At 44.3% G+C, this 17,766-nt stretch overlaps 1 protein-coding gene across 3 annotated transcripts in view; it reads right to left on the minus strand.

The window, feature by feature from the left end:
• Positions 1-17,766, minus strand: part of ITPR3 (inositol 1,4,5-trisphosphate receptor type 3) — a 665,728-nt gene that overhangs the window by 180,198 nt on the left and 467,764 nt on the right. For all 3 annotated transcript variants that reach the window (XM_066609086.1, XM_066609095.1, XM_066609083.1), the window contains 2 exons: positions 5,918-6,008; positions 5,451-5,620 (listed from right to left, as the gene is read on the minus strand). In XM_066609086.1, coding sequence (XP_066465183.1) covers positions 5,451-5,620; positions 5,918-6,008 — 261 coding nt within the window. The remainder of the gene's footprint in view (positions 1-5,450; positions 5,621-5,917; positions 6,009-17,766) is intronic.

Raw genomic sequence — 17,766 nt, forward strand, 5'->3', positions numbered from 1 at the left:
AACAGGGAGTTAGAAATGTCTCTGATATTCTAGAGGGGGAAGAATTAATCTCATTCAATAAACTTGGAGAAAGATTTGGGTTGGGAACCACTGAATACTTTACGTACTACAAAATCCAATCCTTCTTAAAAAAAAAAAAACAAATACACTTGCTCGCGCTTCCTGATGGTTTGAATCCGCTCTTTACAGATAACAACTCTAAGCAGGAGTCTAAAACAAGAAAATTCTATAATGTATTATCGGGAGACATAGGCGTTTCAAAAAGAGTACACCTGGTGAATTGGGAAACAGACTTGAGATGGAGGTTCTCCCAACTTCCCTGGTTGAAATCTTTTGAGTGGGCTAACAAATCCACCCTAGCAGCAAGCTTATTGCAAACTCACTATAAAATATTAACAAGCTGGTATTTTACCCCTACTAAATTGGCGAGAAGCTTCCCCCTGTTAAGCAAGGAATGTTGGAGAAATTGTGGACAAGAAGGAACATTGCTACATATTTTTTGGGAATGCCCGTTGGTCTTAACCTACTGGAGAGAGATATTTGCTCTCATCCCAAAAATAACGGGCATTCAGGTGAAAAGCAGTCCACAAACAGCGCTTCTGCTTTTGGATTGTGACCTTATACCCAGATCGCATCGGAAATGGATATGCCACTTTTTGCTGACAGTGAAACATATAATAGCTAGAAGGTGGAGATCGTGTTTCCCCCCGTGTATTAAAGATCTACTAGACACCTTAGCAGACCACTATCTGTATGAAAAAACATATGCTAAATCTAACAACAACCTGAATTCCTTTAACTCTATGTGGAAACCCTGGCGACAATATAAGTTATCAGTTTGACATGGTTACATACTGTTTTCATCAGTTTCATATCTTAATAGATGTTAAAAAATGTTTATGTATGTAATGCAAATGTGAAATTTGCTTATTTTATGGCAAGTGAAAAGAAAACATGTAAATGTGTTGTATACATGTATGTTTGAAAAACTCAAATAAAAATTATTTGGAAAAAAGAAAAAGCAAAAGAAAAGTCAAAGATGTTATTGGATGCTTAAAAGATGTTGAGAAGGCCAAACTTTTAAATTCCTATTTTGTATTTATTTTCTCTCAGAAAGTAGATGGAACATCAACTGATCTTCCCTGTGGTATTGGGGGAATAAAAGAATGCATGCTATATATGAATAGAGAGATGGTAAGGGAACACATAACTAACTTAAATGAATTCAAGTCTCAAGGTCTAGATGAATTACACCTAGGATACTAAAGGAAACAGCGGAGGAAATTGCTGAACCACTCACCATAATCTTTCAAAATTCCTGGAGAACAGGAGAAGTCCCAGAAGATTGTAAAAGGGAAAATGTTGTCCCTATCTTCAAAAAAGGGAAGAAGGTGGATCAAGGAAACTACAGGCCTGTGAGCCTGACTTCTATACCGAGAAAGATCTTTGAACAAATTATTAAACAGCATGTATGCAAGTACTTGGATACAAATGCGTTGATCAGGAGAATGCGGTAGATCTAGTATATCTTGACTTTAGTAAAGCATTTGACAAAGTATCTCATACCATACTTACTGAAAAAAATGACCAAATATGGGATAGACGAGGCAACTGTTAGGATGATTCACAACTAGCTGAGTGATCATACTCAAAGAGTGGTCTAAGTGGCTGTACATCCAAGTGGAAGAATGTATCAAGTGGGGTAACACAAGGCTCTGTCCTAGGCCCAGTGTTGTTCAAAATTTTTATAAATGATCTGGAGGAGGGAATTAATGGGAAACTGATCAAAGTTGCCAACGACACAAAGCTAGGAAAGATAGCTAGCAGTAGAGTCTTCTCTAGTGTTAGCTATCCCTCCTAGCAGAGAGAGTATTAAAAAAGATTTAGAAAAGCTTGAACAGTGGGCGGCGACAAAAAGAATGGTATTTAACAAGGAGAAATGCAAAGTCCTACATCTGGGCAAGAAAAATGAAAAAAGCACATACAGAATGGGAGGAATTGGGCTAAGCAGCAGCACATGTGAAAAATACTTGGGTATACTAATAGATGATAGACCGAACATGAGTCAACAATATGATGCAGCAGCCAAAAAGGCAAACACAATTCTGGGATGTGTTAAGAAAGGCATAGAGTCTAGATCACGTGAGGTAATTATCCTCCTCTACTCTTCCTTAGTCACACCTCATACTGGAATACCACTTTAAAAAAGACAACCGACAATCTGGAGCAAGTTCAAAGAAGACTTACCAAGATGGTTAGCAGTCTGCAAATCATGTCCTATGAGGAACCGTTAAAAGATTTGGGAATGTTTAGCTTGCAAAAAACATGGCTGAGAAGAGACTTTATAGGTGTCTACAAATATCTGAAGGGCTATCACAGTGCAGAGGGATCAGCCCTATTCTCATTTGCACAAGGAAAGACTAGAAGCAATGGGATGAAACTGAAAGGGAGGAGACACAAGTTAGATATTAAAAACAACTTTCTGACAGTGAGGGTAATCAATGAGTGGAACAGGTTACCTCGGGAGGTGGAGAGTTCTCCTTCAATGGAAGTGTTCGAAGAAAGGCTTAACGAATATCTCTCCAGAATGATTTAGTGAATCCTGCACTGAACAGGTGGTTGGACCAGATGACCCTGGAGGTCCCTTCCAACTCTACCATTCTATGATTCTGCGCTCTCATTAAGGAAAAACTATACCCTTTCTGACCCACTCTATAGGCCTCCTACTAGCCAAACCAGAAAACTACAGTACACTGATAAAGGACAGACACCCCAATACAGCTGTCTGTGTACTGTATTCTGGCTTGGTTTTTAATTCACAGTCATTGTTATAAGACTTGTCTACGAAGTCTGACATTCACTTGCAGGAATGCTGGCTTCCAATGGGTGGCTCTGTAGAGGTATTGTTCCATCATCCCTATTATTTTAACAATTTAATGTCAGAATTAATCAATGAGCTAGGCCTGTGGTTTGAACAAACTTGCAGGTCCTTTCCTGGTTTAGGAATTAGGGTGATAGTAGAATGAAGAATAGAAGAAGGCATAGTGAAACCATCTAAGAAACAGTTACATAACGAAAAAAGCCAAGGGAAAAGAGGAGCCTGATATGTTTCATAATACGAATTTGTGAACCTGTCAGGGCCAAAACTTGATTCTATAGAGAAAAAAAATTATAGTTTAAGAAAAAAAAAGTTTTACAATAAACAATTTACAACACTTTTTCAAAAAAGCATGCATTCAAAAAATATACTAGATGGACTATTATGAAAAGGGGTAATAGTGTGTCGCTTTACAAATAAGAATTTTCTATCTTATTACTCTAAATATTAGCGACAATAATTTATACTGGGTTATTCAAAAATGAGCAGATTTGTGGATCTAATTACAAACTACAAAAGATAGGTATACAATTTTAATGACACACCAGTAAATTCTACTTTCTGCCACACCTCACCGCTGTTTCTTGTTTTTTTACAGTTTGTAGGACAATGGCGACACCACAGGCAAAATAGTTTTGTATGCTTGAGTTCAAGCGCAATGTGAATTCCGGTGTTGATTGCAAAAACAGCCACCTTATCACAAGCAAATTTGCAAGTGGCACAGAAAATTTGTTGAACTTGGTTGTTCATATGCAAACAGAAAAACACTGGTTGCCCACACATGTCTTATGAAAATATGCTGCGTTGTGGCAGAAAAAGAAACTTTCTGGTATATCATAAAAAAAACCTTTCCTCTTTTCAGTGATGTGATGATTGTGCACATGTCTTTTGTAGTTTGTTTGTAATTAAATCCCAAATTCTTCTCCTTCTTATAACACGTCTATGAAGAAACATTGTTTTTGGTATGTCTCTCTTTCAAGTGTTTCATACACACCGAAACAATGACAGATTGGTACAAATTTTCCTTTGCATTGCTGGCTTTAGTTTTAGACCATATAGTGATGTGTGTAATGACCCTTTTACACACAAAGATAATCTTTCAAACTGCTGACAGATGTATTTGCGTAAAGTGGTTATGGCTTTAATGGCCATTAACATTTTATCATCTTCATTTGCATGTAAAAGGACATGCTGGAGTTGTTTGCAGAGCCCAGGGTGAGCTTAAACACATGCCAAACAGTGCAAACAGCTGCCGACACATTATATTGTTCTCCTCGCAACTAGTGTAAACATGCCGCGGGGAAAACATTCTGCAGTCTTTTGAAAGATGAGCGAAATGCATTCAACTGGAACGAAAGGTGCAGGGTGCCCACGTTTACATGTAACAATTATCGATCATCCGTTTGGACGAATTTTGAATGATAATCGTTGCGTGTAAAAGGGCCGTAAGCTATATTTGGAGTGTAATCTTAATGCTGTTAAAGTATCCTGCAATACTGAACAACTTGTCTGAAAGCTCTTTTACACCAGTAAATGATCAGCCTAACAAATGTTTGTTCCTATTATTACCCAGTGTAAACATCCCTGCAATCAACAGAGAAAACAGCAAATGCTCGTTTAGAGGTAGATCGTATTTTTTAGGAAACACTGTGGGAGATGAACGATCACAGGAACAACTGATAATACCTCAGGTAGTGAAAAGAAAACATTTTTCTTATTTCCTCTGATGACTTGGTTCAATATTAAAGTGGTGAGGTAGCTGTGTATTTCTACACAAAAATGATCATTTGTATGCATGACATCTCCCCATGTAAGCAAGCATTAACAGCTGCACGAGTGATCATAGGCTATGAAAGATTTCTTGTGCAGCCATTCATCTCCGACAAATTCTTAGTGTAAAAAGTTCCTTCAATGAGTGCAAATCAACTTTCTATACTGTCGATGAGCACTCTTTATGGGCAATATATCTACTCGTATACAAGGACCTTAATACTGTGTTGCTTGTGTTAAGAAAAAAAAAAACATTTATTGTAACACTTAATCTTTAAAATATCTTTTATTTTTGGAAGGTGATTGGTAATGTGCATTAGGTTATTGGTAATGCGAGTTAAGTGCCGAGTAATTTCCTGTTGGATTTCCACCAATCAGAAAATTGTCCCTTATCCTGTGAATAGGGGTTAACTTGCTGTAATGGGAATATCGCTTTAATGAATGGTGGGATTCTGACTACCAGGGCCCTCACAATAACCAAAATGAAGGGGGACACTGGTCGAGAGTATTTCTCCTTTATTGCATTTTCTTGCAAAGCAACACTCCCAGCCACCCATTGTCCAGGAAACTACAGCACAGCTCCATTCACTTCAATGGGGCTAACTTGAATTTCTCTGCATAGCGGGTGGTGAAGAGCATTGATGTGCAGGGAATAAGCTCTCAAACTAATGGTGGTTCCAGACACTAGACCTCCCTTGATCAAAATGTTATGGTATTGTGATGTGTCATAACATAAAAATATTAGTTGGTAACCCCTTTACCTATGTATTAATAGGTTATAATTTTGAATGCTTTGTAATACCTGAATTTCTGTGTTACCACCATCCAACAATCTGATGGCCAATAAAATGCTTTCCTGAAAGATTTTATCATTTTTGGAATTCATTATAAGGTCAGCCACAAGTTTTGTTGCTCCCTCTCGGTCCAGCTTACATTGAATTGGTGCTATTGCAGACCAGTCCTGGTCCTGACCTGTCAAGAAAACTGGTAATATGATTTCAGTCCAGAGTATAGAAAATAAAACAAAAGTGGAAATGCTAACTGTCAAGAGAACAGCCACAGAGAAAAATCACAGAAAAAAAAATATTCCTATAAAACTAAAGGAAAGCTGTACATAATGGTCATACAATTGCAAAGAACAGCAAGGCACAGCTCAGGGGTATGAGTGAGGTTTTTATACACATTGTAGACATTTCTTGTCATTCCTGCACTGAAACTATGAGGCCCTAGAAAAATGATGATATATTAGGAAGGTGAAGTGTTTATTACCAATGGCAAAGTTGTCAGTTGTCTCGCCTTTAGCATTTGACTTCTTGTTCTGCAGGTAATTATTCAGAAGGGTTTTCCTTAGTAAATTTCCCTATAGGAGCAAAGGGGATAACTGAGTCAGATAGAAATTATAGGATTAATTTGTGAAGATATTAAGAATCTGTATAGTAAATAAAAATGCTAAGTTGGTGGAGATGTTGGCTATCTATAAACTGATGAACAAAAATGCACTACCCAACATTTTTAAGCACTGTTAAATTCTTATAGTGAAGCTGATGCTTAGATTTGGTAATAATACAGAATAGATCATTCTGTACAAGAGTCCAATCAGGTAGTAAAAAGGTCAACAGCACATATAATAATAATTAGAGATAAGCGAGCATACTCGTCCGAGCTTGATACTCGTTCGAGTATTAGGGTGTTCGAGATGCTCGTTATTCGTGACGAGCACCACGCGGTACTCGAGTCAATAACATTTACTTCCCTGAAATGTTAGCGCCATTTTCTGGCCAATAGACATGCAGGTAAGGCATTACAACTTCCTCCAATGAGGTTCCAGCCCTATCCCACCCCCCTGCAGTGAGTGGCTGGCGAGATCAGGTGACTGCCGAGTATTTAAATTTTTCCCGCCCGCTGCTCGCCTCAGACACACGCTGGCAGAGATTAGGGACAGTGCTGCTGCTGCTATAGGGAGAGTGTTAGCGTCTGCAAGAACCCCAACGGTCCTTCTTAGGGCCACAGCTCACCTAATGCACTACTGTTGTGGGTGCTGGGAGCAGTTTTGCACAATACTTTTTTTTTTTTATATCGGACGTGCAGGCTATAGCGTTCTCAGGCTGCAGACTGTACTACGTAGTATAGGGGCAGTATTGGTCAGGCAGGGACAGTGGGTAGTGTAGAAGAACCCCAATGGTGCTTCTTAGGGCCACATCTTACCGTGTGAATTACAGTTGTTGCTGCTAGGTGCAGCTTTGCACCAAATTTTTTCTTTCATCTTGGGCTCTGCAGACTATTGCGCTCTCAGTCTGCAGCCAATTCTAGAGTATAGGGGAAGTATTGGTGAGGCAGGGACAGTGATAGTGTGGAATCCTGTCTAAAAGAACCCCAACGGTCCTCCTTAGGGCCACATCTTACCGTGTGAATTTCAGTTGTTGCTGCTAGGAGCAGCATTGCACGAAATTTTTTCTTTCATCTTGGGCTCTGCAGACTATTGCGCTCTCAGTCTGCAGCCAATTCTACTGAGTATAGGGGCAGTATTGCTGAGGCACGGACAGTGCTACTGTAGAATCCTGTCAACAAGTACCCCCAAAAAGCACATGTTTAGGGCTATCTGTGACCGTCTGCATTTAACTCCGTGGCTGCAGTAGTTGTAGTACCTCATTATTGCACAGCTAGGCATGCTTGCAGTCTTCCGAACAATTTTTTTCCAGGCTGCAGTTTGCGCTGTCTCACTCCAACTGCAGGCCAATAAGAATTCAAACATTTTTTACACCGCTGTGTGTCTGCTGTAAACTGCACGCACGGTGACAGACCCCCATACAGGGAAATTCACCTTGGTGCAATATAGCCTGCATTGCATTGCACAAAAATTACCAAAAAAAACAAAACAGAAAATCCTTACGGCTAGCTGTCACTCTCTGTATTTCACTGCGTGGCTGCTGTGAGCTCAGGAGTATCAGTATTGCATATTGCATAGCTAGGTGTGCTTGCAGTCTTCTGAATTATATTTTTCCTGGCTACAGTGTGCGTTACATAAGCGCTGTCTCAGTCTAACTGCACGCCAATAAGAATTTAAACATTTTTTACACCACTGTGTGTCTGCTGTAAACTGCACGCACTGTGACAGACCCCCATACAGGGAAACTCACATTGGCGCAATATAGTCTGCATTGCGTTGCATTGCCCAAAAATTACCAAAAAATAAACAAAACAGAAAATCCTTACGGCTAGCTGTCACTCTCTGCATTTCACTGCGTGGCTGCTGTGAGCTCAGGAGTATCATTATTGCATATTGCACAGCTAGGCGTGCTTGCAGTCTTCTGAATTATATTTTTCCTGGCTACAGTGTGCGTTACATAAGCCCTGTCTCACTCCAACTGCACGCCAATAAGAATTAAAAATTTTTTTACACCGCTCTGTGTCTGCTCTATTCGTAATCCACCATGCTGAGGGGTAGGGCTAGAGGACGTGGACGTGGATGCGGAGTTCCAAGTGAGTGTGTGGGTATAGGCCGAGTTCTTGGTCCAGGTGAATCACAGCCGGCTGCTGCGGGAGTAGTAGAGAGGAAAGTTTCTGGGGTCCCCAGCTTCATATCACAATTTTTGGGTCCACGTCGTAGGCCTTTATTACAAAATGAGCAGTGTGAGCAGGTTCTGTCGTGGATGGCAGAAAGTGCATCCAACAATGTCTCCAGCAACCTGTCTTCTACGCCATCCACTGCTGCAACTCTGAATCCTCTTGCTGCTGCTTCTCCTTCCTCCCAGCCTCCTCACTCCATGAAAATGACACATTCCGATAAGCAGGAGGACTCCCAGGAACTGCTTTCGGGCCCCAGCGCTGATTGGGAAAAAAATGGTTCCTCTCCCACCTGAGGAGCTTGCGTGACCGATGCCCAACCTTTGGAAAGTTCCCGGGGTCCGAGTGATGAGGCTGGGGACTTCCGGCACCTGGCTAAAAGAGCTTTCGGTGGGTGAGGAGGTCGATGATTATGATGAGAAACAGTTGTCTATCAGTGAGGCAGTTGTAAGGGCAGTAAGTCTGAGGGAGGAGCGCACAGAGGATTCGGAGGAAGAGCCGCTGGACGATGAGGTGACTGACCCCACCTGGTTTGATAAGCCAACTGAGGACAGGTCTTCGGAGGGGGAGGCAAGTGTAGCCGCAGGACACTGGAAGAGCCAGTGGGGTGGCCAGGGGTAGAGGCAGGGCCAGAGCGAATAATCCACCAGCTGTTTCCCAAAGAACCCCCTCGCGCCATGCAACCCTGCAGAGGCCAAGGTGCTCAAAAGGTGTGGCAGTTTTTCACTGAGAGCGCGGACGATCAGTGGTGTGCAACCTTTGTTGCGCCAAGATCAGCCGGGGAGCCACCACCACTAGCATGCGCAGGCATATGATGGCCAAGCACCCCACAAGTTGGGACGAAGGCCGTTCACCGCCTCCGGGTTGCACCACTGCCTCTCCCCCTGTGCCCCAACCTGCCACTCAGATCCAACCCCCCTCTCAGGACACAGGCACGACCACTTCCCGGCCTGCACCCACACCCTCACCTCCGCTGTCCTCGGCCCCATCCAGCTATGTCTCTCAGCGCAGCGTCCAGCTGTTGCTAGCAGAAGCGTTGGAGCAAAAGCGCAGATACGCCACCACGCACCCGCACGCTCAAGCTTTAAACGTGCACATAGCCAAATTGATCAGCCTGGAGATGCTGCCGTATAGGCTTGTGGAAACTGAGGCTTTCCAAAACATGATGGCGGCAGCGGCCCCGCACTGCTCTGTCCCCAGTCGCCTCTATTTTTCACGGTGTGCCATCCCAGCCCTGCACGACCACGTCTCCCGCAACATTGTACGCGCCCTCACCAACGCAGTTACTGGCAAGGTCCACTTAACAACGGACACGTGGACAAGCACAGGCGGGCAGGGCCACTATATCTCCCTGACGGCACATTGGGTGAATTTAGTGGAGGCTGGGACCGAGTCAGAGCCTGGGATCGCTCACGTCCTACCCACCCCCAGAATTGCGGACCCCAGATTGGTGCTGGTATCTGCGGTGGTGTATGCCACCTCCACTAAACCTTACTACTCCTCCTCCTCCTACGCAACCTCTACCTCGCAATCAAGACGTGTCAACAGCAGCACGTCGCCAGCAATCGGTGTCGTGCGGCGCGGCAGAACAGCGGTGGGCAAACGTCAACAGGCCATGCTGAAACTACTCAGCTTAGGAGAGAAGAGGCACACGGCCCACGAACTGTTGCATGGTCTGACAGAGCAGACTGACCGCTGGCTTTCGCCGCTGAGCCTCCAACCGGGCATGGTCGTGTGTGACAATGGCCGTAACCTGGTGGCGGCTCTGCAGCTCGGCAGCCTCATGCACGTGCCATGCCTGGCCCACGTCTTTAATTTGGTGGTTCAGCGGTTTCTGAAAGGCTACCCACACTTGTCAGACCTCCTCGGCAAGGTGCGCCGAGTCAGCGCACATTTCCCCAAGTCCAACACGGACGCTGCCACCCTGCGGACCCTGCAACATCAGTTTAATCTGCCAGTGCACCGACTGCTTTGCGACGTGCCCACATGGTGGAACTCTACGCTCCACATGTTGGCCAGGCTGAATGAGCAGCGTAGAGCTATAGTGGAATACCAACTTCAACATGGGCGGCGTAGTGGGAGTCAGCCTCCTCAATTCTTTACAGATGTATGGGCCTGGATGGCAGATATCTTCCAGGACCTTGGAAACTTTAAGGAGTCTACCCAGATGGTGAGCGGCGATGCTGCAATCATTAGCGTCACCATTCCCCTGCTATGCCTGTTGAGAAGTTCCCTGCAAAGCATAAAGGCTGACGCTTTGCGGTCAGAAACGGAGGCGGGGGGGAGACAGTATGTCGCTGGATAGTCAGAGCACCCTCATGTCTATATCTCAGCGTGTTGAGGAGGAGGAGGAGGAGGAGGAGGGGGAGGAGCCTGAGGAGGAGGAGGGGGAAGAAACAGCTGGGCCCACTGCAGAGGGTACCCATGCTGCTTGTCTCTCATCCATTCAGCGTGTATGGCCTGTGGAGGAGGAGGAGGATCCTCAAAGTGATCTTCCTAGTGAGGACAGCCATGTGTTGCGTACAGGTAACAGGTGACAAACTGATGGTAAACTTCCTATCCGACTAGTGGCAGAAGGCGCAGTTCCAAGGGCCAAGTAGCAGGGGAGGCGCGGAGATCAGCCAGCATGTTCAGCGCAGGCAGGGGAACACTCTCCAAGGCCTTTGCCAGCTTTATGGCTCCCCAGCAAGACTGTGTCACCACTCCCCAGTCAAGGCTGAGTCGGAGGGAGCACTGTAAAGGGATGGTGAGGGAGTACGTAGCCGATTGTACGACCGTCCTCTGTGACGCCTCTGCTCCGTACAGCTACTGGGTGTCAAAGCTGGACACGTGGCACGAACTCGCACTGTATGCCCGGGAGATGCTTGCTTGCCCTGCAGCTAGCGTCTTGTCAGAGAGGGTGTTTAGTGCACTGTCAACTGACAGTGCCGACAGGCTTACACTCATAAAGATGAACAAAGCCTGGATTTCCCCAGACTTCTCTTCTCCACCAGCGGACAACAGCAGTACCTAAAGATTATTTTCGCTGCAACCGCGGATGCAAGCATTGTTCTCTATCACCGTAAAAAATGGGGACCTTTACCTTTGTCAATCTGTGTATGATATTCGTCCTCCTCCTCCTGAAACCTCACATAATCACCCCGAACGGGCAATTTTTCTGTGGCACAAAAGGCTCATATAACTTTTCTAAACAATATTTATACGTTTCAATTCTCATTAAAGCATTGAAACTTCCACCTGAACCAATTTTTATTTTAACTGGGCTGCCTCCAGGCCTAGTTACCAATTAAGCCACATTAACCAAAGCGATTAATGGGTTTCACCTGCCCTCTTGGTTGGGCATGGGCAATTTTTCTCAGGTACATTAGTACTGTTGGTACACCAATTTTTGGGGGCCCTCGCCTACAGTGTAATCAAATTAATTTTTAGCCCACCTGCATTACAGCTGTTTATGTACCACCGGTGGCTTCCTGGCACCCACCCATGCTGTGGGTCCACAGGGAGTTGTAACTGCATGTGTCCACTTCTAAAGAACCCCAGTCTGACTGGGGCATGCAGTGTGGCCCGAAGCCCACCTGCATTAAACATGACATTACCTCAGCTGTGATGGGCAATGCAATGGGATATATTTATGTACCGCCGGTGGGTTCCAGGGAGCCACCCATGCTGTGGGTCCACAGGGAGTTGTAACTGCATCTGTCCACTTCTAAAGAACCCCAGTCTGTCTACACTCCACAACTTCATCCTGGCCAAATTCCGAAAATCTACTAAACAAAACCGCGGTAGTAGTCCGTTATCCCTAGCTGAAGCTTTCAGCCGACTTGTAGAGCAATGGTGACTTCCAACTTGTTGGTACTGCTAAGTCCAAAGATAAGCGTACAGCTGAGGTCGGAATACAGGTGACTATAGAACACAGCATCCCTGCAGGGCAAGGGACAGAGTAGCAGCAGGCACCGATCCTTGGTGGAAGCAGACCAGCTGAGAACCACATACTCCCTGAATGATTTTGGACTGACCGATGATAAGGCCTTTACTTGTGATCATCTTTGGTAATTCCTAAGAAAGATGCGTGGTAGTAGCCGGAAACTTGCTATTTGCTAACACTTTGAAATGGACAATGGAAAACATATGAATGAAGCCTTTCCATATTTCAGCTTGAGATGAGGAGGAGTGCAGACTTTCAGTGCCTTGAATATCCTTTTCATTGCAATCAAATGCCCCTCTCTTGTCTCAGAAAATACTAGCTTTTCCACATAGGTGTTGTCTATCTGTCTATACTCTTACTACTGTCATCCCACTAATACTGGGCTCTGCCTATACTGCTGTTACGGAAATGTTACAGGGGTCTGTCGATACAGTTACAACTGAAATGTAACTGATAATGGGCTCTGCCTATACTGCTGCTACTGAAATGTTACTGGGGTCCGTCTATACTATTACTACAGAAGTGTTAATAGGGTCTCCCTAGACTTCTGCAACATAACTGTTAGTGGGGTCAGCTTATACCTTTGCTACAGGAGTATTACAGGGGTCTGTGCATACTATGGGTGCACTAAGTGTTCCCATCGCGGTGTTCAACGTACATGGGTCAAAAAAAAATAACCCAGACTGACTAGGGCATGCAGTGTGGGCCGAAGTCCACCTGTATTTAATCTGACGTTAGCTCAGCTGTGTAGGGCACTGCAATGGGATTTATTTATGTACCGCCGGTGGGTTCCAGGGAGCCACCCCTGCTGTGGGTCCACACGGACTTCACATAGGGGAGTTGTACCTGCCTGTGTCTACTTATAAAAAAAACCCAGTCTGACTGGGGCATGCAGTGTGGGCCGAAGCCCACCTGTATTTAATGTGACGTTAGCTCAGCTGTGCAGGGCACTGCAATGGGATTTATTACTGTACCGCCGGTGGCTTCCTGGGACCCATCCATGCTGTGGGTCCACACGGACTTCCCATAGGGGAGTTGTACCTGCCTGTGTCAACTTATAAAAAAACCCAGTCTGACTGGGGCATGCTGTGTGGGCCGAAGCCCACCTGTATTTAATGTGACGTTAGCTCAGCTGTGCAGGGCACTGCAATGGGATTTATTTATGTACCGCCGGTGGGTTCCGGGGAGCCACCCCTGCTGTGGGTCCACACGGACTTCACATAGGGGAGTTGTACCTGCCTGTGTCTACTTATAAAAAACCCCAGTCTGACTGGGGCATGCAGTGTGGGCCGAAGCCCACCTGCATTAAATCTGACGTTAGCTCAGCTGTGCAGGCCACTGCAATGGGATTTATTAATGTTCTGCCGGTGGCTTCCTGAGACCCACCCATGCTGTGGGTCCACACGGACTTCCCATAGGGGAGTTGTAACTGACTGTGTCTACTTATAAAGAACCCCAGTCTGACTGGGGCATGCAGTATGGACCGAAGCCACCTGTATTTAATCTACACTACAACTACACCAGGTTGGGCCTGTGGAACTTTTTCCTGGCTAATCCAGTCTTTGGAGCGGTGAAAGAAAACGTAACTGATTTAATGAGACCTTCACAGGTGTACTAGCATTGAAGTCCGCTTCATGCCTACGATTGCTGAAGCTGTTGACCGAGGCCTATGTCCTCGGCGCAGTGTAAGTCTGCCATGTTTGGCCACTCTGATTTCTTTATTGTTCATGTCTTGGGTTGCCTAGGACCCACCAATGCTGTGGGTGTACACAGACTTCCCATCGCGGTGTTTGACCTGTCTGGCACAAAGACACTGACTGACTTGGGTAGGGGGCAGAGTGCAGATGGCTTTCCCCTTGCGGTGTCGATTGAGCTATCTGACACCTAGACAGAATGAATACTGTGTGGGCACATGGATTCCCCATAGCTATGTAACTCATGCCCACGTTTGCAGCTCTTGACGGAGGTTGGCACTTTATTGGAATGAAGATCGAACGTCAATTTCTCATTGATTCTCAACTGCATTGTGGGCTGTCGCCCCCCCCCTTTTAAAGAGGGTCGCTACCTGGCCCTGCCGACCCTCTGCAGTGTGTGCCTCTGGTTCCTCCTCATCGGAGACGCACTTATAAATAGACATGAGGGTGGTGTGACTATGAAGCGAGCGTGTGGCATGAGGGCAGCTGAAGGATGCGCAGGGACACTTTTGTGTGCGCTGTGGACGCTGGGTCGTGTGGGGGGGTTGGGCAGCATGTAACCCTGAAGAAGAGGCAGCGGTGTGACCCACAGGCAGTAATTGTGCTTGGTTGGAGGTAGTGTGGTGCTTAGCTAAGGTGTGCCTTGCTAATGAGGGGTTGTCCGAAGTAAAAATTGTTGGGGGGTGAGGGGGGGACACTCTTGCCGCTATTGTGGCTTAATAGTGAGACCTGGGAGCCTGAGATGCAACCCTGCATGCTGCCCCTGCCCTATCCGTTTCTGTGGCGTTTCCATGACTTTCGTATGTTTTCCAGATTTTCACAAGTGAAAACCTAAGCGAAGCATCGGTCATATACAAAAATGCTCGAGTCGCCCATTGACTTCAATGGGGTTCGTTACTCGAAACGAACTCTCGAGCATCGTGGAAAGCTTGACTCGAGCAACGAGCACCTGAGCATTTTGGTGCTCGCTAATCTCTAATAATAATACAAAACACTACACATTTACTACATTATGAAGTTGCAATATACAGTTGCACTTAAAATTATTCTATTTTCCCCCATGCAAATCAGATGCATTTGCAAAATTTACAAACTCTCAGCTGTTTGCAAAAAATTTGGAAGATTCTGATGCAGTTGTCATAGTCTCCTGACTTGAACCCCATAGAAAGTATTTGGCAGGACTTTAATGTAAGAGGAGGCAGCACACAAGCCCTAGCATATTGTTGAATTGTAGGCTATTGTCCATGAGAAGTGGGCTAAGATTTCTCAGGAACACTCTTACAAGCTGGCGTCTGGCTATTTATTATGTTGGCAGTCGGTCATAACAGCAAAAGGGTGCTCTACTAAGCAGTAAAGACGCTTATCATGGAGTGGACTAATTCTGAGACTGCAGTAGTCATTAAGTGTCTTTTTTTGCTAAATTTTAAGAAATGTCTTGTTATATTAGTTATGTTGAGGTATTTAAATTGCTTTCGTTTGATGTTTTTTTTTTGGCAAACCGCTGAGAGTTTGTAAACTTGTTAAATCTAATTTGTAATGGGGCTTGAATAATTTTGATTGCAATTGTATATGCGTTAAAGTATAGAGCATTTTCACCCATAATCCAGTATTTGTACTTTTACTACAACTTTACAGTTGATGAGATTTACAGATTTTCGTAGATAAAACTTAATCTTTCACTTAAAGACCTCTTCAAATTTGCACATTTAGCTTGTACATATTTGTGTACGTACTGAAAGGCTCCTAAGTCCGTGGGATATTGGCATGTGTGCTCTGTATTTAAAACAGCCCGTTCCTCCCAGCTAACTGGCTGAGAGAGGTCACCTGACTATCTATATGACACCCTTTTTTTAAAATTCAAATATATCACATTCTTCCTATGGCATTACTTCTGAATGCAATTTTGGACTCCATTTAGTGAGTGCTATAAAACCACTAGCATATTCTTATTAGAGTAATCTGCCTCTGTCTTATTCTCTGTAAATACACCAGCAATAAACATATATCGATTCCACTTTCCTTGTGTTGGTATTGTCATTAGTAATTATCCTTTTGCAACTATGTATTAGCAATGTAAGCAGGCTTTAGGTCACCTAGAGTTCAGTTTTATAAAGAACAGCAAAATATGATGGAGCTTTATACATAAAGATTAAGGCCCCCTGCACACTAGCGGAAATTCTGCGGCGAGATTTCCCGCAGAATTTCCGCCCCTGCCCGACTGCATAGGATTGCATTGCAAAACGCAATCCTATGCAGACGGCCGTGATTTGTCCGCGTGAAAATACACGCGGAAAACAAATCGCGGCATACTCTATTTCTGTGCGGGTCTTGCAGAGGCCCGCACAGAAATGTCACTCCCGGCGCCCCGACTCTGCTCTGCGCATGCGCCGGCTGGCTGGCAGCCGACACATCACAGAGCCAGAGCTGCGGGAGAAGGTGAGACCCGCACTGGTCCCTGCAGGGGCACGGGTCGGGTCCGGCAGCGAGATTTCTCACAGGGGATCCGACCCGGCTGTGTGCAGGCGGCCTAATAATAATATTACTTAAACTCTTCAGGAGTCTGACCTAACCCTTCCTAAAGCTGAGGAAGGGTTACGTCAGAGTCATGTAGATTTGCATGGGTATAAAGAATGGTACTATATTGACAACCTTCCAATCAAAGTATTATGGCTCAAAAGAGTTACATGCCAGTTTCTCATTTTGCTAATTTTATTCATACTGTAGTTATTCCTTAGGCTATGAAACTGCTACAAAGTAAAATTATAGCCAAATAAAAAATTTTATTTGTACAAACACAAAGTTCAATGTACTTTTCAAATGAGTTTGAAGTAAAGTATAATTTAAAAGCCTGGGTTTAAGGGTTCATGCAGACGATTAAGTGTATTTCAACCGTATTTGGCAGTATTTTGCAGACTGCATGGTGGTGTGTTGTACATTTGACTAAATATTCAGTGGGGGAAAAAAGTTTAAGCCCTTAAGGACCAGGGTGTATTGGTCCTGAAGGACCAGATGCTTTTTAGGGATTTTACCCATGTGGTAGTTTTACTGCCTTATTTTATTTTCTTCAGCTACCAAAATTATTTTGCTGTGGTTTTTTTTCCGTGATACAGTATATAGGGCTATTTTTTTTTATTGACATGGTTTCCCATTTTTTACTTTTATTGGGGGTAAAAAAGCTAAAATAAAAGTTTTACATTTATAGTTTATTTTAAAATTAGTATATCTACACTAAAATAAAGTATGGGTTCCTTGTTTTGTTTATAATGTTTTGATATATAAATTTATACATTTTTGGACTACAGGGTGCATATTGCAAAGGTTTTGGTTGGCGTCGGCAGTGGGTCATTTTCTTATTTTTATGTATAAACTTTTTAAACCAATTTTTTAAACTTTTTTTACCATCTATATTCCATATGACATCATATAAGACCTCTGGAGGACAATCACGTTTTTTTAAATTTTTATTTCATACTTTTCCAATGTAGCTGGGGCATCCCTAGGAGCCCAAGTTACAGAGGAAACCATTCACCTGTAGTGACAACAGTTACTAACAGAGCTAATTAGGGTCTGCTGTGACAGAGGGCACCCAGTGGTCATGTGATCGCAGAGTTGCATAGTGGAAGCAATACTTTCACTCTTTAGTACATAGTGCTTATTGAGGGCTATGTAGCTTGGAAATGAGAAGGTAGAAACGGAGAAGGTAGAAGTGGTTAAAAATCTCTTCTTCCTTTTCCTCTGGGTCCCTGGCTGTGCCTGACAGCTAAGGACCTGACCTGCTCCTGCTTGATTGCAGAAGCTTTAATTCCGTGACGTACTTCTGCAAATCTACCCGGATTAAAGTCCAGGTCCAAGAGCTATTTACCATGCTCGGTCCTTAATGGGTTAAATAATAACACTAGATTGATTCAAAAGATCTGATGGAGTTTGCTGCCATA

Source organism: Eleutherodactylus coqui, chromosome 1 (genome assembly GCF_035609145.1).
Source record: "Eleutherodactylus coqui strain aEleCoq1 chromosome 1, aEleCoq1.hap1, whole genome shotgun sequence".
Lineage (NCBI taxonomy): Eukaryota > Metazoa > Chordata > Amphibia > Anura > Eleutherodactylidae > Eleutherodactylus > Eleutherodactylus coqui.